Source organism: Rhea americana, unplaced genomic scaffold (genome assembly GCF_003343005.1).
Source record: "Rhea americana isolate MKP2758 unplaced genomic scaffold, rheAme1 scaffold_32, whole genome shotgun sequence".
NCBI lineage: Eukaryota > Metazoa > Chordata > Aves > Rheiformes > Rheidae > Rhea > Rhea americana.
The window spans coordinates 2,756,812-2,781,564 of record NW_028186446.1 but is presented as its reverse complement, the minus strand read 5'-3'; the positions used below and the strand labels follow the sequence as shown (position 1 = coordinate 2,781,564).

Below are 24,753 nucleotides of genomic sequence, written 5' to 3'. Positions count from 1 at the left end.
TATTTTTAAATGAAGACCTCATATTGTATGACTCTACTCCTTTGCTCTTTTACAGTCCCTACTAAAGATCCTTGCTCCAGAGGAAGAAGTGAAAGACTGGTGAAGAGCTAGGTTGTTCTCCCTAGCCACTGAAACATCCCTCCAACTGAAAAATTCTAGCATCTAGTTTAGAGTGCCATTCTGCTTTTAACTATCCAGAATTTAGGCCTCTAGGTTCTTCCAGCGGTTAGTGTAAAGTGATTAATCCCATTCTGGGACAGGTGAGGCTCTCCAAGGTGAAAAACTGTTGGGAGAGGTGGCCTCCTTTCTTTACAGACTGTAGACACCAGTTTAAACTAGATTACTGGACTTATAAGGGTAAAGTCAAACTAGATTAATCCAAACATTGGAGTACTACCTGAGCAAGATTTAGGTCTTTTTTTTTTTCTTGGTATGTTTTGTCACTAAGATTTTGTTTTTGTTTTAGGGAAAAGATTAGGAAACATAAGGAAAAATATGGAAGAAGCTTTTTTAGAGGCAGCATGGAGACAACCATCCATTCTTTTAATGGATGATCTTGATCAAATTGTTGGAATACCTTCTACACCAGAGCATGAGAACAGCCCTGAAACGGTTCAAAGCAATAGACTTGCTTATGGTAATACTGTGCTACCAGTGTCTGGATAAAAATGTAATGCAGCTGAGAATTTCTTGCACCTGCATTGTGCTATCCTAAGTGGACAATTCTGTTTACACCCTATTGCTTCTCAGACACTTAGTATTCCATGACAGGGATTCACAAATCATGGTATGTGGATCATTTGTACACTGTATCTGGACCACTAGCTGAGTCATTACCTCCACCACTGTGCACTGTGGAGCTAGGGATAGTTATTGTTAGAGATACTTACACCACAGTTGGTGATGGTAGAGCCTGTTGTCACTGCCATTGCTTGGTAAAAACCTGTCAATACCTTTTTTTATATCATTGAGGTTCTCAAATTTAAGTTGCAATTGCTTRCAAATTACAGATGAATCTTTAACTGATAATTATTGATGAGATCAATATTATAATTGACAAGTTTATTATTAAAATTGATACTGCTTTCTATAATTCTTATTTATAATTATACAGAGATATAAAAATGCTATTTATTAATACTCAGAACCAATTTTTAGCAGAATATGCAACTTCTTTATCATTCTACTTGATAAACTTAACTATATAAAGCTTCTCTTATTTTACAGTGTTACAATCCATAGATCTTTAAAAATAAGTTCATAATAACATGGATTGCRTTTTGTTCCTTTTTCTCTATAATTTAGCCAGTGATAAGTTGCAAAACAAAATATTCTGTAGGGAGAAGAGTTTAAAGATTGAATCTTGATGATTTACTTTTTTTTGTTTCTGTATTTTAAATCTGCATTCAGTTATGCCCCTATAGAATTGCCATATATAGAAGCCATAGCAGAAAAAAAATCTTCCAATTTTTAGCTCAGTTTGAGGTGGTTTTCAAAAATTTTTATTAAATTAGTTTTGAAGTTCAGAAACTCTTATCCTTATTTCTGTTTCAAAAACGTGTACTTAAATTACTTGCARAATTGTTGGAGTTTCTTGTTATTTTATTTACAGTTATAATGCATACGGAAGAGTTTGAGTTTTAAAAGAGTATTCCTTAACAGTCTACCGTGCACCCATAAATTTCTTTGACTTCTGTATATTAATTTTTTCCTTGATTACTTACTTTTTGGGCTTAAGATCTGTTTGTATTCTTCTAAATTTCCTTTTTTTTTCTTCAGAGAGGAAAAATATTTCCAGAGCAGAGTTCATAGCAGAGAAAAATCACGTTTAATATCTTGTGGTGGGCATCATCAATGATGTTATAAACTTAGCCTTTAAAGACCATTTCTGATGGCATTTTAAAAATGGAATGTTTAATAATAGATACATAGAAARTAATTTTTTTAGCAGACACGAAAATAAAGCAAATATATAATTTTATTTTGTATGCTCTAATACTGCTCTTCAGTGCAGTAGAAATGCTGAGTATCAAATATGAAATCTTTTTTTTATTTTGCAATTCATGGAGCAATGTCTTATTTGTCTAGTTTTAAAAGATCTGATAAAAGAAGTTGTTTCCATGGGGAGTTTGATTGCATTAATTGCCACAAGCCAGTCTGARCATTCCCTACATCCTTCACTGGTTTCAGCTCAAGGAACTCATATATTTCAGTGCTTCCAATGTATCCAATCTCCAGATCAGGTAAATTCAGCCATTTAGTAATTTGGTTAAAATATTGTTTGCCTTCCCTGCCAGCCTCAAGTACAGTTCTGGAGCAACTACACAAACAGTGGTTTACACCTGAACTTTAGAAGAAATCTGAAAGCCTTAAAAGTTCTTTCCTGATACTTAGCTATCTCTGATTTTTTTTTTTCATAACAACATATGCAAAAGTAATCCAGTGAAAATGCCTAATATTTAATTAGCCATTTAAAAGTAAGATATCCAGTCTAAATTAGTTGGCTGTACTCTATTTATCCTCAGTGTAGAAAAGAGGATGTATCCAGAGGACATTTCAGTCCAATCTAAAACAAGTTAGGTAGGTGACAAACCTAACTGAACTGAGATTAACTGCTCCCTGGAAATGCATGCCTCCTTGTTACTTATCAGGGGATCATAGACAAGCAGCTCTGAAAAGGTATGTAGACCACTCCAGTTAGATAAATAAGTTTAAACTTAAATGCATTTTTTTCACTCTTCCAAAGAATAAGCATTTTCATGTGATGTGTATTTTTAAAATGTTACTGGAACTAAATGTTGATTTATGACAAGGGTTTATCTTTTCTGTATTAATTTTATCCCTCTATTTTTGAATATAGGCCATTTTGCAACAATATAAAGGAGAGGGCAAAAATAAACTGAGTATATCTTTTTCTCGGCAGGAGAAGGTAGATACTTTGTGCCCCTGCATTCTTTAATGGCATGACACATTTATAACAACTCACTGGTATCAACAGTAGTTCCTAGCAGGGGGAAGGCATATTTTATGACTATTATTGTTGGATTTAAGGTAACTGTGGTGAAGTAAATATTTCAAGTTGTAAAAATGGTGATTTTATTGAAATTCAGCTGAAAAACTAACTTTCTTTTATGATCATGCCTACTCAGGCTTTCTTGTTTGAGGGTCTGATGACATGTAAAAGGTTGGAAGAAAATTTAGTAACTTGTATGCATGCACTTTCTGAACTTTTAAAATCCATATAGCCAGAAAATTTGATACACTTTTGCTGTGTAATTCTACTTTTTCAGAATCAAAGATCTGAAATGCTGTGTTCCATATTAAAAAATAAATTGAATTCTGATATAAAGAAGTTTTCTGATCTTGACATCCAGTATATTTCAAAGGAAACGGAAGGTTTTGTTGCTAGAGATTTTACTATGCTGGTTGATCGTGCCATTCATGCCTGTATTTCTGACAAGAATGTATATGAAAATGGAGGTATGTTGACAACAAAATCTCTATTTCATAGTTTTACTCCTGTTATACAGCACCTGTGGAATAACAAAGAAATGAAAAAACAGTTYTTGTGTTTCTTTATGAAAATGTATTTAAATGTTTATTATGAGGAACTTTTTATTGATAGRCTATGGGTATTCTTTTCTGTTCAGTGTTTTTTATCATTCTTTCTTTAAAGCAGAATTGAATCTGTCAACTGTGGATTTTCAGAAAGCTTTAAAAAATTTTACTCCATCAGCTCTGAGAAATRTCAACCTTCATAAACCTAAGGATATTGGCTGGGACAAAATTGGTGGCTTAAAAGATGTACAGCAAATACTCATGGATACTATCATGTTACCTGCCAAGGTACTTGCTTCTTTTAAGCCAGTTACTTCAGTTCTGTACATGTTGTTGTTTTGGGAAAATGGACTTTCAAGGTGCAACATGACCTTTTACAGGAAGAAGACTGGTATAATTTTAAGCTACTTCTCAGTCTTCAGCAGTCTTGAGCTACTGGAAAGCTTTCTTCTTCCCCTTCCCTCTCTGAGGTGTAGAGACAGTGGCTTGTGCTTTTCCCCGGATGAACTGTTGCTTTAGAATATTGCACTGTCGCATCTTCTGCCTGGCATTTTCTTAACATCATCCTTTGCTACACCCTCTGCAGGGCTTAATATTAGGCTCTAAAGATAACATTTCCAGCTGTCTTCAGTACTTCTGGTAGAGGAGTATCCTTTTTTGGATGAATACCAATCCATCAATTCTGCCTTATACCACTGTGACCCTTCTGACTTGCTTAGAGCTTCCAGCATTGAGATGAGTCATCTATTTCAGTTGTCAAAGAAATGACTGAACAGTTTCTTCATAATAGACAGCATTTTTACTCCAGAGTTATATACTTTGATTGTATCAGTCTGTTATCTAAACAGGAATTCAGAAGTACCAGACTGGACCTTTAAAGCTCTGGTACATCTCTATTCTGTCCTTCTTGGCAGAAAGTGCTAGTATTTATATTTTAAGTGCCTGTGAAGCCTAGGAATTCACTTCAGACCCAAGGAAAGTAACAACAGTCCAGACAAGCTCTTGTGATAGTAATACAAATAAAGGAGTTTAATGACATTCTTTTGAGAAGTAAGTTAACACTAGTCAGTGACATTACAGGACACGCAAAATAATTACATATTTTAGAACACATCTTGTTGACATTCTTTTCTAGTATCCAGAATTATTTGCAAACCTGCCCATACGACAGAGGTCAGGAATCTTGCTGTATGGAGCACCTGGAACAGGAAAAACATTGTTAGCAGGAGTAGTTGCTCGAGAGAGTGGAATGAATTTCATCAGCATCAAGGTAGCAAACTATTGAATGACTGACTTGATTTATTAACTGATAGAMTAGTTCAGCATAATAGCTGTGGGTGTGTGCTTGTAAAGACAAAATATCAAACTAAGACACTCTCGTTTGAAGTGTAGGATGTCTCCAGATATCCAAGTAAATTGTCTTCTGGAGCTTCACATTATTATCACAAGGATTTTTTTTTTTTTTTTTTTTGTATAAATATTTATTAGGCAGAATTACACATTTTTTTGTTAGATATTCTTAGTTTCTCAATTGTTACAGAAAAAGCCTGTTTTTTTGCTTCACAGGACAATGTAGTTGGGTAATGTGTTTTAAATGTATTTTCAAAACACATTTGTAAATCACTGTCTTGTGATACTGTAACACATTTTCTGATATAGTTTAAAAAAAAAAAAGTGGAATTGATTACTTGAGAATTAGTTGGGATGACTGAAAGGTTCTTTTGACTCATTTAGCAACCTTTGCTCTCCTATGCTAAGATTCCACTCCTTTGGTTAGAACAAAATTCATTCTAGTCTGTAAAASCTATGCTGATAGTGAATTACAAGTTGAGACTAAGAAACTTATAATGAATDTTTTCCTTTTTCCATTTTTTTTTTTAGGGACCAGAGTTGCTCAGCAAATATATTGGAGCAAGTGAGCAAGCAGTCCGAGATATCTTTAACAGGTTGAATCAGTGAAGATTTGTGATGTTATCGGTAGATTTTATTGGTTGAAGCTACGTAGTGTCCTAGGAAATAGATCACAAGGTCACAACCAGACGCTCATATCTTAGCAAGCTCAACTTGACCTTTTTTTTTTTCTTTTTTTTCTTTCCCTGAAGAGAGCATTTCAGTTCAGATTAGGAGTGCACTTTTGATGCCAGTCTCCCRGTTGTCTTCATTTACAATGCTTGGTTCACAAACAGAGCTGTCTTGGAGATTATGTCCTGAATTCCTTTCAGATGTTCCCAGGAGACCTCCTAATGTACTCTATCCATTACTGAGCATTCAGTACACAGGACTTAGTGTTAGGGTCCCCCGTACCAGCTGTACTAGCTCCTACTGGGTCTCTCTGCTTGCTAATACAATCATACCCTATATATTCTTCACTTTTCATGTAGTTTATAGAGTAGACTCTATYTGTTAGAAGTACTTCAGTCAAGACCTTATCTGCAGTGTTTTGATTTTAAAGGTTCCATGTATAGTAAAACAACAATTGTGTTCTTCAGAAAGGAAACTATGAAGCATATCATAAAAATGAACAGTGTTCCATAGGAGTCCTGTTCTTCAGAATATCTAATTTCCACAGAAAACAGGCTTCCTGTCCTCTATTTTAGAACATGTCTAGCRGACATTCTTTTCCAGTATCTGCAATTATTTCCAAACCAAAAATYAATTGTCATTAATATTTCTAAGCAGTTTTACTTGAGACCCAAACATAAGCAGAGTTTAAGTAAGTATTGCATTTTCTTTTAGAGCTCAGGCAGCTAAGCCTTGTATTGTTTTCTTCGATGAGTTTGATTCTATTGCTCCTCGCCGAGGTCATGACAACACAGGAGTTACAGATCGGGTGGTTAACCAGCTGCTGACTCAGTTAGATGGCGTAGAAGGCTTACAAGGTAATAATTCACCTGCGTGCCCCCTTTTTAGGCAAGAAGTTAGCAGATGTTAATGATATTTTTATATGGTTTTCAAAGGGGTTTATGTGCTTGCTGCTACCAGTCGCCCAGATTTGATYGATCCTGCTTTATTAAGGCCAGGTCGACTGGATAAGTGCGTGTATTGTCCACCTCCTGATCAGGTAAGGAAATTACTTTAATTACACTCCTCATCCTTCCACTCTAATGTAAAACATCCAATGAGCTTTATTCTTTTTTTGTTTTGTGTCATTACCAAACTTGAACAAGGTGGACTTGATCACATAGCTCCAGTTATACAGACAGTATAAATCCACTAGTTCTAGTGGTATGTGCCAATATTTTGGTATAAAACTAGCGAAAGACAAGGCTGTTTACCACTGTCTTCAGGACCATTGATCTTAGGCAGGGTTTGGATCAGGTTTTTAAAGGCTGTACAGCATCTCTCTGATTCAAAATTACCGTTGTTAGTTTTCAGATTATTTGGCAGTATTCAGATTTCAGATCAAGTTTAACAAGTACCACGTAATTTCATTCTAAAACRTATGTAAAGAAGATAATCCCATGCAATAAGAACATAGATACATTCTAACTCTTCTCAGGTTTTTTTACATCTGGTTTAGGACGTTATCCTTCAGGTGAACAGAAGTGTTTTCCACTTTAGCCATACATCTCCTTTTAAAGGAAATATAGGTAGCAGAGTTCAGCTTTTATGGCATATATAAAAATCCCAAGTATTAACTGTGTAACGAGAGACATTTATTTCTCTGCATGTATGTTTGCTAGTATTTGTCTTAGATGCTTAAAGAAAATGTAACAAAATTTATGTCTATATTTTAAAGATTGATTACAGTATCTCCTCTGTGTACTATTAAGAGGGGTAGAGTATCATTTAAAATATATTCCCTCAGATRGGAAGGTGCTTGTGAGGGACAGGGTCAAAGCACTATCTAGTGATCAGGAGATGGAAAATAAGATTGCTTTACTGACTTTATTTTTTTTCTCTCTCCCTTCTTACAGACTTCACGTTATGAAATCTTAAAAGCTCTCAGTCATTCTCTGTCTCTGGCAAAAGATGTGGACTTTCAGTTTTTGGCAGCAAAAACAGAACATTTCACAGGGGCTGACCTAAAAGCCTTATTGTATAATGCCCAATTGGAGGCAGTTCATGCTAGTTTGGGTTCAGGMTTACCACAGGTAAGTAAAACTGATATAAAAGATGTCTCTGTTCTTTTTGTTTTGACATTTTTGTGTTTGAAAGGATTTTTTTTTTACCCATATCTTTTTAGCAAAATTTCCTTTAATAAGATTTTCTTTTCCTATATTTCTCTACAGAGGATTAAAATCTTACTGTATGTTTGCAAGTTAACATGAGAATGCTGTCAAAAATTAGTTTAAATGCTTCTTAAACACAGATTTTGTAACCTTATAAATAGTATTTAATGCTAAATAGATTTATTTTAGCTAAATCTGTTTATCACTGTTGCAAGTAATGACTGGCAAGACAGATTCCTACATCACTTTTTGTATGAAAAATACCTTGAGGATCAACTGAAAGGATCCCACTCAAAGTTTTTAGGAGCAGCTAACTAATTCAATTTTGAAGTGACATKTTTTGAGGGGAGGAGGAGGGAGAAGATCAGTGGGTTTTATGGAGTTGTTGCAACAGACTGAGAGTGAAYTGAGGTCAGGGGAGAAGTGAGCAGAGACTGGTGACATCTTACAAGGTATCTTATCTAYTCTGGTTTGTTTCCCAGGCATCAGCTAATACATACCCATGCTTCTGAGGTACTGAATCGCACCTTTAGTTCATCTCTCTCTGGTGGAAGAGGCAGTTTTCTGCTCTTCAGCCRCCTCCACTCACCTTGTCAATACCTGTCTTTGGTACTAACTGGAGAGGGACCAGGCAAAGAGAAGGACTGGGCCAGGCTCTCAGCTCCTTTTTGTCCCTGCTGTTGCCAAGGGATGGGATGGGATTCTGAGGATGCACCTCTGTAGTGCTGGGATGCATCTCCAACCTACCTCCCTAGCCGTCCCTCTACTGTAGTGTCAACTCAAGGAGAATACAAAATTAAGAGATGGGAATAGACTGTAAAAGATTCATGTGTCAGGTGAAGGCAAAGAGGACAGTTCAGTATGTCAAATCTGTCCTTACACTGCTRCCAGTTTTTGTGTGCATTCATATAACATTGTTTCCAAATGCYGTATTGCTGACCAAAGTTATAGGAACAGTTATAGGAACACCTGATGATTTTGCATCATTAAGTGGAGGCCATTGTCAAAAGCAACAGTTGTAGTTTTCATACCAGTGCCTTCAATCTGTTGACCGTGACTAAAGTTGTATATGGCAGTTGAGCACTGTAAAGGTGACTCACCGCAATCTCCTAGACCACTTTACACAAGATACTAAATTACTTGGTAGGGAGTGGTCCAGCTAGAAGTAATATAGTTTTACAATTGAGAACATGCATGCAATTTCTTAATGCTCACTGTTACTTAGTGAGATAGTTCACAACTTAAATAAAACCTTAAGATTTTTCTCCTCAAATTATTGTTCCACCATGAAGACGGAAAGTTCTGCTTAAAGATGCTGGWTTTTCTCTGCAAAATATTTGAAAATGTTTTCTTAGAGAAGGAAGGATGGCTAGAATCAACTGCAAAATAGATGTTTTCATTTAGATTATCTATGAAATATTTTAACATATTTAACACTCACAATGCAATTAATTAACCTCTAATGTTCTGTTCTTACTCTGTCACAGGACTTTGGTTCTAGTTCAGACAGTGACATCAGTCTCTCTTCCATGGTTTTTCTAAATCACAGCAGTGGCTCAGATGATTCAGCAATAGATGGAGAAGCAGGGCTAGAGCAATCTCTTATTTCCCTAGACATGTCTGAGTTGCTTCATGAAGATTCAAGGTCTAACATGTATCGTCTTTATTTTGGAAGCTCTTATGAGTCAGAGCTAGGAAATGGAACTCCTTCAGAACTGGTAAATTAATTTCTTCCTTATATAATGTGTATTTATTTCAAAACTTTTGTGGTAGGGAGGAAAATATTTTTAATTTTCTTTATGCTGTAGTATCATCTGTGAAGCAGAACAACTTAAGTAGGCAAGTGGTATGAATTTATAAAAATACAGTTATGTCTGCTTTGTTCTTCAAACTGTCTCCATTCTGCACCTTGTAGCCTTCATTCCCTTTAGGGATGAAGAGTACAGGATGTTCTCTAACAAAATACATGGACTTCTCTACAACTATACAGGACTTCTACATTAAAATCCAAACATGCTGCTTAATCCTTTGTAATCAAGCAAAYTGTATGCTTACTAGATCTTACTGTCTGATCTAATGACTTGTTCCCTTCCAAAGCGTATTAGTAAAACAGTTTTTGGTTAAGTATTTTTTTTTATTATTATTAAAAAATTTTATTACTGAACAGTCATTATTCAGTTCTCTTAAAACTAATTCATAATACTGAGAATCAGCAAACATTTTTCAGTTTCCAGTAGACTGCGCATTAATGAAATAATCTGTGACCAAATGATTGTGTCAACAACACCAGAAATGTCTTAGCTTCCACTGTKGCTCTTAAGAAGCACAATTTCTATTGTGGAATTACATTGCACAGAAACCAGCACGTTCTGTGGGTGGTCTGGAGATGGGTGTGTGCTGGCTGGCTAGTCAGCACCCACATAGTGATCAGCTCTCCTGGCTGCCAGGTAGGCTAAACAGAGTATGCTACCTCTGGGCTCCTGACAATGAACAGGTGACTTCAGAGCTTGCATGTGATCCACRGGACATATGCTTTAAAGATCTACTTTAGAACATAAATTAATTACAAGTAGTTATCAAGGGAGTTAGAATCCTATTTTCAAAACTGGCTTGCATTCTTAAAGCCAAAAATAACRTCTTGACATTTGAAAACTAACTACCGACTGCTAAATCTTGTAAGGTGCTTTTATATGTTTTATCTTGCARTATTGATGACAGTGTTTCATTAATGTATCTTTAGAGATGTCAYTTAACGAAGTTCTTCAGCAAGGTTACAGAGACTTTGATCTGTTGTTGAACTTGAAAGTTGCATATTTTATCAAGTGCACAGAGAATTTGCAGCTGATGAGTATTTAAATTGTGAGTCATTCCAAAGCTGGCTACATAAACTTTTTCAGAAGTACTGATTTTCGTATGGAAATGAAAGAATAGACTTAATAGACCTTTTATTTTTTGAGATATACCATTGCAAAAATATCTATCTTTTTCCAAAGATGGGATACTTTCTTTTCAATTTTATGTTCTCTATAAAATATAAGTAAACTAAYGTAAAACTTGCCTCAAAAAAATCTAACTTACCTCAAAAATGTAGGTGTGTGACTTYTTTAGAGAACATGCTCTAGTTAGAGCAAGCTTATACTGAATTAAGTTTATATAAAAAGCGAACCAAATCTAGAGTGCTCTTTTGAATCCATAATAAGTTAGTGTATTTCTCCATGTTGTCCATTTAGAGCTCTTTGTGTCTCTCTGGACCAAACTCCATAACTCATGACTTAACCAGCACGAATCAAAGAGACACAGCATCATTACAACCTTTGATGCTTAGAACAGCTTCTCAAGAAGGCTCCCAAGAAAATAACCAGGAGSAAATAGAGCAGCTGAGGACAGAAATCAATGCTGCCAAAGCCAATTACAGAATCAAGASTGGAGTATGGCATTTTTTTCATATTACTTAATCTTAACATTTTTTTGTTTCCTCACATTTCTTGGTATCTTATTTCTGCAATAACATTAAATAAAACATAACAAAAAAAAACCCAAAGATAATTGATACCTAGTCTGAGGAAATAAGCCAGATGTTAACATTCATGTAACTTAAAAAGAAGGTTATTTTTATATTATTAAATGGGGATGAGGGGAGCTGTGATTGTACTTCTAACACATTTTATTATACATGTAATGGAAAASTCTGAAAGTTATTGATATTCATGTAACTGTCTTCTCTCCCTTGGTAATTTTTTGTTGTCTRTTCGTGGCTCTGTTTTCAAGGAGGACAGCACCCTTAATCAGTCAGCGTTCATGAAGAACACTGTAATTATTACCCAATCCCATCTGATGACTGCACTTGAGGGCATAAGACCATCCATTAGCCAAGGTGACTGGAAGAATTTTACTGAGCTGTAAGTATACAAATTTTTAGCAATTGTGAATTCAATGGAGATTTGGTCATTTCACATTTCTTATTCATTAGGATGGGATTGGCAGAGGAGTTTAATAGCTTTTGATGGCAATTTTTTTTTTTTTTTTTGAAATACTAAGATAAATACTAGGAAAGGAAGAATATTTTACCAATACATTGTTTTATTGTTTATGCAGTGTAGGATCCTTGTCACAGAGTGACACACAGTTGTATTGTTATGAACTATACCAGTATTAAGTGGGGGTAGGGGAARGAATCCTGTCCCAAACAGTATTTAGGCAACATAGACAAGAAATAGGCAGGAGAGCACCAGGAGACAATCACAGAATATTCCTGATCTTGCTGACTGCTTTATAAAGTTAAGCTATACCTGCATTTAGACTATTTGTGTTAATACTGACTATATAAAAATAACTTAGGAGGTGATTTCCGAGGTTGTTAAGGGAAGATATGTTTTTTTTTCTCAAAGGCACAGTAGAGCTTTAAAAATGGAAATAACTGTAATTCATGGGACAGARGTTAATGAGGACAAATCCAGGGTAGCAGGGTAGTTAAGAACTCTTTAATTTAGTCTGTTTCTTATATGAATACTTCATTGTTCTTTAGGTGATCAGTGTTCCTGTTTGGTTCTTATAAGGTATTTTTCTCCTGTGTATAAATGCTGTTTGCTATGGCTTTTGAGTGTGTTCTGGCACTCTCAAGGTTCTTGCACTTCATTCTGAAAGGCTTAAAGATGAAGGAAACTGCACTTACCTTTCCCAGTATCTGTGACTTCAGATTATGAAATGTGCAATGGGTACTTTACTGACTATGCGGCCATCTCATTATTATGTTCGTTAAATAGTTTTAGCTTAACAAGGTTRTTGTAATTTGTTTTAGTTGATTTGCCAAGTCTTAATGCCACGTCTTACCTGCTGCCATGCTGTAGTGGTCCCTGGGATTTTCAAACTGCTGTTTGTTGACTCTCCGCAGTGGCCATTGTAGTACCATGTTTGAGAAAAGGCACATTGTTTTTGAGTCCTCAGAACATGTTCCCCMAAAAATACAAAAGTAATCTGCAAAAGCATGGACATTTTGTTACTGAAAAGGAGAACTTGTCTCCTTACATTCCAAAATGACTGGAGTGAAAAAATTGGAAGTTGGCGTGAGAATGTTCTGTTCAGCTTGTTCTTTGGACGAGAAGACTGTTAAGGAGTGGTCTTCTCAGCTGATAAGTACTTCTTATGGCAGGGGAAAGAAGGAAGGGACAGGAAAGGAGAACTAGATACGCTTCCCAGGAGTCTGTATTACCRTGTCCTCTCTACTCCACTCCCTCTCCTCCCCTGCAAAAAACGAACAGAGCAGCAAACTCTCTGGATTAAATTAGTGGGTTAGAACTCTCACAGGTTTTTAGCCCCAGTGATCATCTGGTGTGAGGAATGCAATCTTCCTTTCAGTGCAAATATGCAGTTCTGTGTTGTATTAATGTGTATCTGAAGAGGCATTTGCAAACAAAGGTGTTTTGTAATAATACACTAATACATTTTTCTGTTTCCAGGTATGAAAATTTTCAGAATCCCAAGAAGAAGAAAGGACAAGTTGGTTCAACATTCAGCCCAGGACAAAAAATGACTCTAGCATAGTAACTTGTATTATGCTTGTAATAACTAAACTGTAACTGGAAATGATAAATGTCAGCCTGATATTTAAATGAGTAGATCAGATTATTTATATCCATATAGATTTATTAATGCAGCAATTGAAGATAAGTTTCTTTTAAATTTAAATGCTGTAAAATTTATTTCGCATTTTACATTGAAGAAAATTCCTTCCTACAGACTGATATTAAATTTCTTGAGACAACATTGGCTACATTATATCCAGTAGTTTATTTGCAAAATTTTAAATTTGACTTTTTTTATCAAGATACAATTACTAGAAACTAATAATGATTTCCCATCYCTATTTCCTCAGTGCAAATACATGTTTTCTTCAGATCTCTTTTCCAGATCTCTAAAGCAAACTTATCAAAATTCTGTCTTTGGAAATTGTAAAGCATTTATACATTGTTTTTTTTTTTTTAAAAAAAAAAAATCACTGCATCTTGTTTTCTGCCACTATTTATTACTCAAAAGAGTATCACAGGTGTTGTGAGATGCAACTTACATTCCTATCCCCATCATTTATTTTGGAGGCTGTTCAAGAACATCTCTATTTGGAAACCTTTTAATTTGAATCTTAAATTTATTTACAACTACTTCATATACRTTTTATCAATATTGGTGTGGAGGAGGAGAAGGGGGAATTGGTTGGTTGTTTTTTACTAATCTTCCTTCCTTAGTTTTTACCCCCCTGAGGTAAGTAGGTAACATTCATTTTTCCCTAACCACTCTCTTTTAAGTCATCTTTCATAGCAGTCACTGTCATGTGTCTTTCCACACCTATATTGCTTTGGTCCGTGGGCTTTATTACCCATTACACATTATTACTATGATCAAATAGTAAGCCCAGTTTTTCCTATGACTACTACTTCAGTTACATTAGTAGTAGTAGCTTTTCTCAAACCTCTTCTAAATGTTTGGTTATGTAGTCCTACTGYGTGCTCCAGTTCCTTGTTTCATTCATTTATATATATCAGTAATTACAAGAATGTGTTACAATATTGAGCATATGATTATACTGTTTACTGCTATTCACATTTGGAATCATTTAAAATAGCATACTATATTTCAATGCCAAAAATTATCTTTTAAAATTAAAAAGAAAAGTATGTCTGCATTAGGCTACACACTGTCAGCACTCAATCAAAATTAGGAATTATACAGTTTTGCAAAATGTTCGTGAAAAAGAGGATGTGTAGGTTCAAAATCTGGTCTCCAGATCTGCTCTCTTCCGTTCAACATGCAGGGAATTTCAACAGTGTGCTGAACTAAGTCAGATATGTATRCATAACCTTGACTGACGCCTTGGGTAATATCATTTGATCTATGAAAGGAGGTCACTATAAATAACTAGTTGTTGTTAGGTAGTCTTCAGTGACACTTCTGAATTATATTACTCTCACTTCTTAAAAGATGCAAAATATTTAAATGAAGCATATTTAAGCTCTGTTAGAGTTATATAATTCATACAGGGAATGTAAGATCAGTAGCTAAATGGACGAAAATTCTCTTCTATGCAAGCATTGTATGGGAAAAATCAGTTGGTCAGTAGAGATTTTTTCACAATGCCTGTTTTWAGAGGTAGGCCAGGAGTGAAAAGGAGCAGTAAGAAAGTTTGTTTTATATTACATAAAGCAATGAGGATCTCTGCTGAAAGTACCACAAGCAGTCTGTGGATATCTAATGTGAACCTTCTGGCTGCTTTGCTTTCCGCAAAGCTTCTTCCACCTTGTCAAGGGGAAAAAAAGGGTGCAGTGGTGGTTACACTGTCATAAAATAATTTAACCTGTTGTACAGTCAGTAAAAATGTACATAATGATAGAACRGTGTTTTAGTGGACCTAGACTGGGACCATGAACTACTTTGAAATAAGTCACCCACAGTGACTTGTAATGCGTGCCTACTAATCTCCTCTCTCATTTGTGACTCCATGAAGTGATACAGAAACCAGCTTTTCTGGGYGTTTGTTACAAAGAGTACAAGAGGTTGATAACCTAGGGTAGCTTTTTCTTTTCTCGTCTGTTGTCACCGACATAGTCAGCTGTCACTGACCTTTCCTCAATTGCCAACCAGTCTTTCCTTGAAGTTGGGAGACTTCTTCAGAAATGAGTGATAAATATAGATGTGAACACTTACCTTGCTTCTAGMATGGAAGGAATTATATCACTTAGTATAGTGTAATATAGGAATAATATAATAGGATAATATAGAAATAAGAGGAACTTTATTTCCACTATTGTCCCGTATTTTTTCTTAAAAAGTGTTTAGACAGCTTTAAATGTGAAAGCTATTTATGTTCGTAGCTATCTCCTTACTGCTAAGTAGCTGATAAATCTTTCAAATACTGACTTGGAAAAATGGAAATTGGAAAAATTGAATGATCCAAAGTTACAGATTGAATCTGTTGATGACTACTGATAAAAAGCTCCAAACCTGGTTTTACTGCATTCTAATAAGTATTCTAATAAGGTGTTGAAATCAAGTTTCTGCAAAAAGATGACATAAATGGGGCCAGTTCTGCCAAATGATGATATACTCAGTGCAATTAACTGTACTGAAGAGCTCAGGTATTTGAATATTGAGATAATATTGGTAATTCCTTAACTCATAATCTGCCAGAGTTACTTTTCCAAGAATTAGAAACATTGAATACCATCCACTGTGTTAAGACTTTTTATTGCTATGTTCTTTTGCCATAAATCACACACTTTCWTTTTGTTTGGAAAGCAGAATTTCAGTTGCACAGTAAAAACTTCACAAAATACTTATTGTACATGATAGTTCTTTTCCCAAAGAAAAGAAATAGAAAAGATTTCCTAATCTGCTTAAAATGAAATTAAAAGATAAACATCATTTGCTCAGACTTAGATTACATTAGTGTTATGTTTCATAACAGACATCACCAGCTAGAACTCAGTTGGACAGTATTTTAAGCATGACAGTTAACAGCCTGGTTATAACTCTCACAAATTTTTTGATTTACATTAGGTTTGAAAATTCATCTGCTCTGCTAAGCCTAAATTTGGTGTGGAACAATCTAAACTTAAAGTGGGTACAGGGAGTCTTTCCCCACTTCTGGCAACAGGGAAGCAAGGTAAAATTCCCCCAGTCCTGAAGTCCTAAAATCCTCCAGTCCTTTTTGAAATTTTATTTCAAAGACTTGCATTGTAGGCATTTAATTTTTCACAGAATATTTTACTGAAATCAGCAGAGGTGTGTGTGCGTGTGTATGTATAAAATAGAATAATACATAGTTAACTTATGAATCCTAATATGTTATTTTACTTGCTATCTAATTTATTTCATAACCCTTAGTTATTATAAAAACAGTAAAAAAAAAAGAAAAAAAACCACCCATGCTCTATTATTACATAAGGATTTGGTAGTTTAATATTTAATATCTTCTAACTTCATACTGTGTTTATATAGCAGGGTGAGAGCCAAGCCTTTTCAGGGAGCCAGAATAGCAGTCAAAATCTTAAGCAATGTAGGAACTTGGAAATGACCAGAACAAGAAGGGAAACTCTTGCATGAATTAGATTGGCATTTGCAGCATTAACCCTATGGAATGAAGTTAGGAGACTGGACTACAGTTTGTTAACACTGATTGACAGGTAGGAATTCACTCTGTCATAAGAATCATTTGTGAATAACCCATTTATAGCTCCCACTTGAGAACCTTGGCTGATAGGGCTAAGATGGTTTGGCAGAAGTATTTTAAATTATACTTCTTCCAAGTACATTTCATTGCAACAATTTTGTAGAGTCTTTGCTGCAGTTTTATCYCCTCTCTCAAAAGTAAGCCATCTGTTGACCTAGTCTTGGCTTTAGATACAAATGTGGGTTAAGTGAAGTACCGTACATTAGAAGGATAAGGGAGATGGGAACTTGGCCACATGGTAATGTGTTCTATTTCAGTACAACTGTTGTCATATATACTAAACTTAATGGATATCAACTAATACCAGCTGTGCCCCAATTACAGAATTTTGAGACATTAGTTCTATTATAATCCTATTTTAGACTTAAAGCAAGTCATTTACCTGAGTACTTATCTCTGCATTAGCATGTGTACAGTGTGATTGGAATTGTAAAATTCTTGCTTCAAGGCACAAATGCCTTAATTTTCCCATTTCTAAAACAGACCAAAGGATAACAATCTGTAATAGCCACACTGAAGCAAAAATATGTTGACTAGTACATAGCAGTGCAGTCTCAGTGATGCAGCAGCAGAGGGGCTTGGGTTAAAATGCTTTCAGATCCTTGGGTGGTATCTGGTAAATGCTAGATCAGTTAGTTGGTATTCAGGTCACAAGTGTAAGTCAGGCTAATAAAAATGAAGTGTGAAAATTCCTCCTCCATATCCTTTAGCAGCTGGTGGAGCTTTTGTAATACTTCCAAGAATGCTGCCTTCCTGAAATGCTATACAGCAGCTGTATCGTATTAGCTGCTACTAGATAACCAGGGTAGATTTGGATCTCTTAGCAGTGCTGCCCTCTGCTAGTCTCCAAAAAATGTTTGTTTTTTTTTTTAATAGCTTGAGTCAGGTGAAGTAATTTAGGCATGAATGATAGCTCAGGGGAAAGATCAGTTTSGGTCTTCTGTGTGTGAAAAGACCTCCTCTTTCCTCGTTGCTCACCAAAACTCAGCTCTTAAGATGGTACAGCAGGGATTACCTGACTGAGGCACAGGAGCAGCACACTGGTTCCCTGTGGAGACCCAGTGGGTAAGTGGATGTTGGCACAAGGATTTCATACATCAGAAACTGCCTAGTAAGGGCAAGTAGTCATTGAGTGGTTTCCCTTACTGTCAGATCAGCAGTTTTGTAGGAAAATAAATAAATAAATAAATATTTGAAATCACCTACAAAATCCTGACAATGACATGTGATGTAATTCCAGCAAAAGCATAGCTAGGATTAAAACCCTTCCTATGATTTTGTGACATTTTTCTATTGGGAAGATATTTGTATCCTTCAGCCAAACTAGCTAAAAATTTAATGCTAATCTCTATGTCCCTAGTCTTTGCCAAGTTTCATGCAACAGTGATCTAAGTTATGTCTTCTTAGTAGTGCGTATTACTTTGATRCTACTTAAATACACTGCTTGTATCTTGTCAAAATGCTGCTTAAGCAGTCATATAACTAGAACAAGCTGACCTTGCTTAGATACTAAAAAGCTACAACAGGAGCTTTTTGGTGCGTAATAGCTTTAGTTGCCAACAGTTAACAGGCAGCCCATTTCCTAACATCCATTTTTCTGGGAGTTACCTGCTGCTTTGTAAGTGTCAAAAATGTCTAAAAGACGTGTTTTAATTTTAAAAGAACAAAACGTCATTAACTGAAAAAGCAGCATGTAAGCCTGGATACAGAAAGAAACACTGCGGAGTCAGGACGTTGAAACGTCCTTTCCTTCCTGCGGCCGCTGGGGAGAGCGCGACCGTTCTGGGGGTGCCGGCACCCCCTCCTCTCTCGGCAGCCCCYGCTCTCCTTTCCCCTAGGTGAGCACCTCTCGTGAGCCTGCCCGAGCAGCAGCCCTGGTGCTGCAGGTCTCTGACGGAGCGAAGACCAAACCCGCYGGTCGCAAGTAGAAATCTGCCTAGCAGGTGGTGGGCGTTGCGCCGTGGGTCGCGTCAGAGGCGTGGGGCTCGCTCCTCTCCTGGCTGTCACTGATCCTGGCAGCCGCGTACCGCCTCGCACGCCATCTGGTCAGCGCGGCCGGCCCGCGAGCGCAGGGCAGGCCGGGGGCCGGCAGCGAGCGCAGGACCCCCGAGCCGGACGGAGGATGAGCGGCGGCAGCGGCGCCCTGCCGGCCCCCAGCCCAGAGCGGGCTCTGTCCGCCCGCGGCGCCCGCATCGCCGGCGGCGCCCCGGGGCTGCTGGACAAGGGCTTCGCTCTGTACGTCGCGGACCCCTTCGATCGCCACCTCAATCCTCAGGTGCGGCCAGGGGCTCCCGTCCCCCAGAGGCGGGGGGATCCGGCGACCGGGCATCTTCCCACCCAAAAACACGCCGTCTGCGTCGGTACCCGAGAGTTTCTGCAGGCRCTTCTGGCCGGCAGCGACGCTTCAAGTGCGACAAAGACAGAATGAGAACTAAGCGGATGCTTTTCTCATCCTGTAATGGTATTATTTACTAACGGTAATTTTTTTCAGGGCATTCTGAATTTGGGAACAAGTGAGAACAAACTTTGCTTTGATTTAATAGAGGAGAGAGTAAGTGTTGCTGTCTTCTGACTAACTTGGATTTAGCTGCCGGTTGATTCTTGACATTTTTGTGATGTCTGGTTAACAAATAATTTATCACAGAAAATGAAACAACTGCTGTAGCATACTGACAGTGCTGGRACTAACAGCTTTCGCAATAAATATGCTTTATATGTACTGCTCAAGTTTCATGCTTGGAAATATTTTGCAAGGTAATATTTACACTGAAAACTTTCTTCTGGCTGAAAGCCAAAATCATTTGATTTTTTCCTTAAACTTCACTCACATTTGATTAAACATTTGTCTAAACAGAAATCATCTAAGATTCTGTTCCTGTGTATTGTCTGGGAATGGTAGTTTTCAAGAAGTGTATTTCTGAGGGCAAAATTATGGCCTAGTAAGTGGCTCACTTTTCTGCTGTGGCAAAGCCAAAAATTAAGGTTACTGTTGTTTTTTTTCCTGCTGGTTGAGAAGCTAATCAAAATTGTCTTGAATTAAAAATTAATATTGTAAAGATTGAGTTTTGACATATCTCAAAAGTAATGCATAATTGCCTAGCTGGTGTGTTTTTCCTCAGTGTGATATTTAGGATTTGTTTTAATGCATGATGGAACAGTCCAAAAAAAAATTATTTCTTTCATGATTTTCTTCCTTTCTTTGATGATGTTTTAATGTTGTTGCTGTCTAATATCTTAAAACTAAAAAAGAGAAGTGCAAAAGATGAACATAATTGCAACTCAATTTTTATATTCTTCTTTAATGTTACTGAATAATTATTTTTTTAAATATGGTACAGCAGAATAGAAACACACAAGAATATAGTGTTCTGCTTTATATCTCTTTTATGTAATTAGCTCAAAAGRCCTGACATGAATTATCTGGAGCCTGCTCTTTTCCACTATTCTGATACACAAGGTACTAAAAGGTAAGAAGTCCATTTTCCATGCTGCTTGTGTTCAGTGCTCGTGGTGGCTTGTGTCAAGCTGGTTGTGGTTTCATTTCTGGTAAACCCAAAGACTAGGTGAATTAATGTTAGTGGCTCGATGACACATTTTCTGTTTCCTACTCAGGAGCTGCTTTTGTAGATTTTTGTTTTGTGTGTTTTTTTCCACCTGACTTTACTGTACAAAAAAACAATCAAAATTCCTAAGGTCTCGTTGTCATGTTGGCAAGAAAGAGAGCACATATGGACAGTTCTTCCAGTGCTCATGATAGCTTCTTGGAATGATTTATTCTAGACTTAGTGAGAGATAAAATGGAACTCTGTGCTGCAAAAAGTGGAGGTAAAATATTGGCTCCAGGTAGATCAGTTGTGCTGCAAAAAGTGGAGGTAAAATATTGGCTCCAGGTAGATCAGTAGAAGCTCTACCATTGCCTTCATTAGGGTTGAAGGTCTGTCCTGATGAACATTAGTTCATTTACTCAGGTTTCACTGTTCCTGGTGCCCAAATTCTTGTCCTGTCTCCAAAGAGATTCTCAAAGGTGTTTCTTTATTTGCTATTTTTTTCTGAAAATACTAGTTGAGTCACAGGCACTGTTATTTAAGGTAACAGATGGCTCCTATGTCCTTTTACCTCAAGATCTGTAGCATACTGGATATCTGTGGAAATAATATCATTTTATCTGTAAGAAAAACAAATTCTTCAGGGCTTTTAGAAGCCTTATAAGCCTTGTATTATGTATGGATTATGTATTTGTTCTATTTTTGATAAACTTTCTTCTGCAGGTATTTTGGATTTTTTTTTTCTGAGCTATGTATGATTACATAGTTGACTTTTATTCTGTATTTCAGCTTCAGAGAAGAAATTGCCAAATTTCTGACAGACTATGCTAGAGCTGCAATAGCACTGAATCCAGACCATGTAAGATTTAGCTTTGCATTCTGTTTTTCTTAAATTGTGAAGAGTTGAGTTAATCTGTACACAAATGTCAATAAGGTACTACAAGAGGAATTCCTGTAGGACAGAAGTTGTCTTAGCATAATTTTTTGTTGAAAAAGTGGGCAACATGCAACTATCAAACAGTTAATATAAAGGTTGTAATAGTGTGGAGTTTTCACTCTATTTTTTGAATGAAAGTCCAGAGTTTACATGCCATGAGTTGTAAACTGAAAACTCATGGTGAAAAATGTAGAGAGAAGTTCTAAAGTACTTTCAGAAAGTTGTTATATTCTTCTGTTCCTGCAGCAGTGCAGAAAGCAGAAGTAAAAGCTATGAACTCTGCTATGAACTGGACATTCCCTCTCCTGTGATTTCAAGATTTGTGAATAGCTTCTAAAGCTAATAAATGACAACAACATGTGAAAATATAAATGCAACTTCCTAACTCATTTTTGTAGAACTTCGACTTTAGGTTAAAGTGGCATGTGCAGAATAAGATGTAGCTGATACGTGCATTGGTCATATCTTAGCTGGCTTATGATAAAGACTCTTCTGCTTGTTTATGGATATTGAGTATTTACTATAGCTGAAAGGTGGTCTTTTCAGTTCCCCCAGCAGTTGGAAGGTAGAAACRTGTTTCTCTGCTTTGTGTGTCTCTCTCCAACTTTTATGTCTCCAACCTTTCTTTGACTTTCATTTTTAAACTGGGAAGGAAGAGAGAGACCGTATTGCAATCCTAGACGTTTTGAAAAAAAGTATTCCAATGGATAATAGTTCTAAGTGTTTGCCAAACTACAGTCCTCACTGGATTCACCAACAGGGTGTGAATGCAAGCCCAAACATCTAAAAATACTGTGGACTTTGTTTGTTTTTAATCTACAGGAATGTGAGTAATCCTTTTCAGTTATTCAGGAAAACCTAGATGGGAGATGTGGAGAGAGATTGCAATGACATAAATTTAAGAAGACCTTAACTTCAGTTTAAACTTTACATGTAACACTTAAAGATTTAAATCAGAACTCTTACTAAAGTTTGTACTAATCTATCTTAATCATCTAAATGTTACCTTCAAACTAGACAGGCACTGGTATTTCTGCTATTGTGAGTTTGTACTACTTTTTTTAGATCATTGTTATGAGTGGCTGTTGTGCTGTTTTTGCTACACTGTCAACTGTATTATGTGACCCTGGTGGTGAGTAAAAACTGATTATATGAAGACTTTAATTAGCAGTGAATATAATAGTATTGTGACTTATGACAGCCTGTTCTTATTATAACTGACTGAATGAAGTATTTTTTTGTCACTAGCAGAGCATCTTTGAAATAATGTCTTGGATTATTTCTAGAATGGTGTAAAAATTTTGAGGTATCAGCAGGCTYATTTGCTTTTTGAGATACAATCTGTAGCTTTTTGAGAAGTGTTATGGAAGGGGGAGAATGGCATGAAGAAAAGGCAAAGTGCATTTTGAGAGATCATGAGAAAAAGAGGTGGGAACCATGAAGTAGACTGGTACATGGGGGAGGGAGATGAACTGGGCTAAAATCAGGGACCCAGGGAAAATTTAGCTAAGAGGGCAAGGAAAAAATGTAGAAGGAATTTGGGAAAGGGGAATGGAGTTGCAGCAAAAGAAGGGTTGCTAGTCAAATAAGAATAGTGGTAAAGAGAAGGCAGAGGTGGGAATGGAAAGCAAAAGGAATGGAGATCTGTGAAAGATGGTGCTCTCAGCAAATTAGACAGTAGAAGGAGAAAAAGACCACAGCAAGGGAAAATGTCTCCATGTCTGGTTTGGAATGGAGGAAGGAAAGTGGATGTGTAGTGCAGTAGAGAGTGGGAAATCCATGAGGGCCTACCAAAAAGGAAAGGTGAGCAAGATGAGTTACGTATCCTCCAACACAAGAGGCTGTGTCCCATGTTACTGGATGCCAAGAAGCCCTGACAGAGGAGAATGGAGTATTGGGGGAACTTTATGTGCTGTGATGACTTCAGCTTGTAGGTGATTAAAAAAAAAAAAAAAAAAAAAAAGTGTGAAATGAGTGAATTTTCTTTAGCTTTAAATGATAAATATCTATCAAAGGCTACTTGCAAATGTATCCTATTTTAACATATTCAGATTTCGTTGTATTTATTTAATTGTACACTTTTCAGAGAAACTTTTCTGCTTGGACACTGATGAACTCCGTTTTACCACTTCATTAATATAGGAAACATATTTTTAGCCCTCACTGAAATCTGTTATACAGAGCTTTTGTGGTATGTCCAGCACCGGTTTGGGACTGCTTCACAAAAAAGACAAGGAGACATAGAAGTTCCATAGTTCTGTAGGCTTCCTTGGCACATGACAGCACATTGGCAACCAGAAAGAAGTAGTTGAGGTTTGCAGCAATTTATGTTGATAGTAATGGAGCATTAACAAAATATTGATGGGATGATTGTTACTGTCGTTATTATTTAAAAGATTTAAAAAGAAGCAAATAAAACAACCAGATCCATGGATCACATCCATTCCCTTTCACTAAAGATTTATGACTATCAAAACAAATCTGGAACTGCAAATATTAAGTAAGAAAATTGGGAAAGAATTCAGGTTGATTGCTAAATTTTGTACTGAATTTTCCATTTTGCTTAAATATTGATTTCAGGCCACWGTAAAGGCTTTGAGAATAAATCAAATGTCAAATTCTTAGATTTCCCGTTTAGTCTGTTACCGTGTAATGAAATCACAGAATCAGAGAATGGTTGAGGTTGGAAGGGACCTCTGGAGATCATCTAGTCCGACCTTCCTGCTCAAACAGGGTCACCTAGAGCACATTAGACAGGGCTGCATCCAGGTGGGCCTTGAATATCTCCAGAGAAGGAGATTCCACAACCTCTCTGGGCAACATGTGCCAGTGCCCTGTCACTCTCACAGGGAAGAAATTCCCCTTCACGCTCAGGCAGAATCTCCTGTGTTTCAGTTTCTGCCCATTGCCTCTTGTCCTTTCACATGGGACAACGGAAAAGAGTTTAGCCCTATCCTCTTGACACCCTCCCTTCAGGTACTTGTACACATTGATAAGATCCCCTCTTAGTCTTCCCCAGGCTGAAGAGGCCCAGCTCTCGCAGCCGTTCCTCATAGGGCAGATGCTCCAGCCCTCTGATCATCTTCGTAGCCCTACGCTGGACTCTCTCCAGTAGCTCCATGTCTCTTTTGTACTGGGGAGCCCAGAACTGGGATTGCTCGTGAGAAATGTTATTTCTATTTTTCATATTTTTAGATGGATATCTTATTCCAACTCCATACTATGCTGGTATAAATTCGAAAACATGGCTATACGGTGGAATACTGCCTGTTCATGTGCCCTTGTTCAGTGAGGTAAAGCTGTCTCTAAATTCTAAATTCC

The 24,753-nt window shown here is 36.7% G+C and overlaps 2 protein-coding genes across 4 annotated transcripts in view; both read left to right on the top strand.

Moving 5' to 3' along the window:
- PEX1 (peroxisomal biogenesis factor 1) overlaps positions 1–16,053 on the top strand; it is a 29,662-nt gene extending 13,609 nt beyond the window's left edge. For 2 of the 3 annotated variants that reach the window (XM_085310495.1, XM_085310496.1), the window contains exons 12-24: positions 467–637; positions 2,089–2,243; positions 3,291–3,480; positions 3,680–3,846; positions 4,694–4,828; positions 5,440–5,504; positions 6,295–6,437; positions 6,516–6,619; positions 7,476–7,652; positions 9,218–9,448; positions 10,961–11,158; positions 11,499–11,629; positions 13,187–16,053. In XM_085310495.1, coding sequence (XP_085166621.1) covers positions 467–637; positions 2,089–2,243; positions 3,291–3,480; positions 3,680–3,846; positions 4,694–4,828; positions 5,440–5,504; positions 6,295–6,437; positions 6,516–6,619; positions 7,476–7,652; positions 9,218–9,448; positions 10,961–11,158; positions 11,499–11,629; positions 13,187–13,271 — 1,952 coding nt within the window. In that variant the 3' untranslated portion in view covers positions 13,272–16,053. The remainder of the gene's footprint in view (positions 1–466; positions 638–2,088; positions 2,244–3,290; positions 3,481–3,679; positions 3,847–4,693; positions 4,829–5,439; positions 5,505–6,294; positions 6,438–6,515; positions 6,620–7,475; positions 7,653–9,217; positions 9,449–10,960; positions 11,159–11,498; positions 11,630–13,186) is intronic. The other variant, XM_085310497.1, reaches the window with a different exon arrangement.
- Positions 16,054–19,072: 3,019 nt separating this feature from the next.
- Positions 19,073–24,753, top strand: part of LOC146592718 (1-aminocyclopropane-1-carboxylate synthase-like protein 1) — a 15,752-nt gene continuing 10,071 nt past the window's right edge. The window contains exons 1-6 of the mRNA XM_085310579.1: positions 19,073–19,225; positions 19,442–19,501; positions 20,347–20,417; positions 21,285–21,354; positions 22,498–22,564; positions 24,628–24,725. Coding sequence (XP_085166705.1) covers positions 19,073–19,225; positions 19,442–19,501; positions 20,347–20,417; positions 21,285–21,354; positions 22,498–22,564; positions 24,628–24,725 — 519 coding nt within the window. The remainder of the gene's footprint in view (positions 19,226–19,441; positions 19,502–20,346; positions 20,418–21,284; positions 21,355–22,497; positions 22,565–24,627; positions 24,726–24,753) is intronic.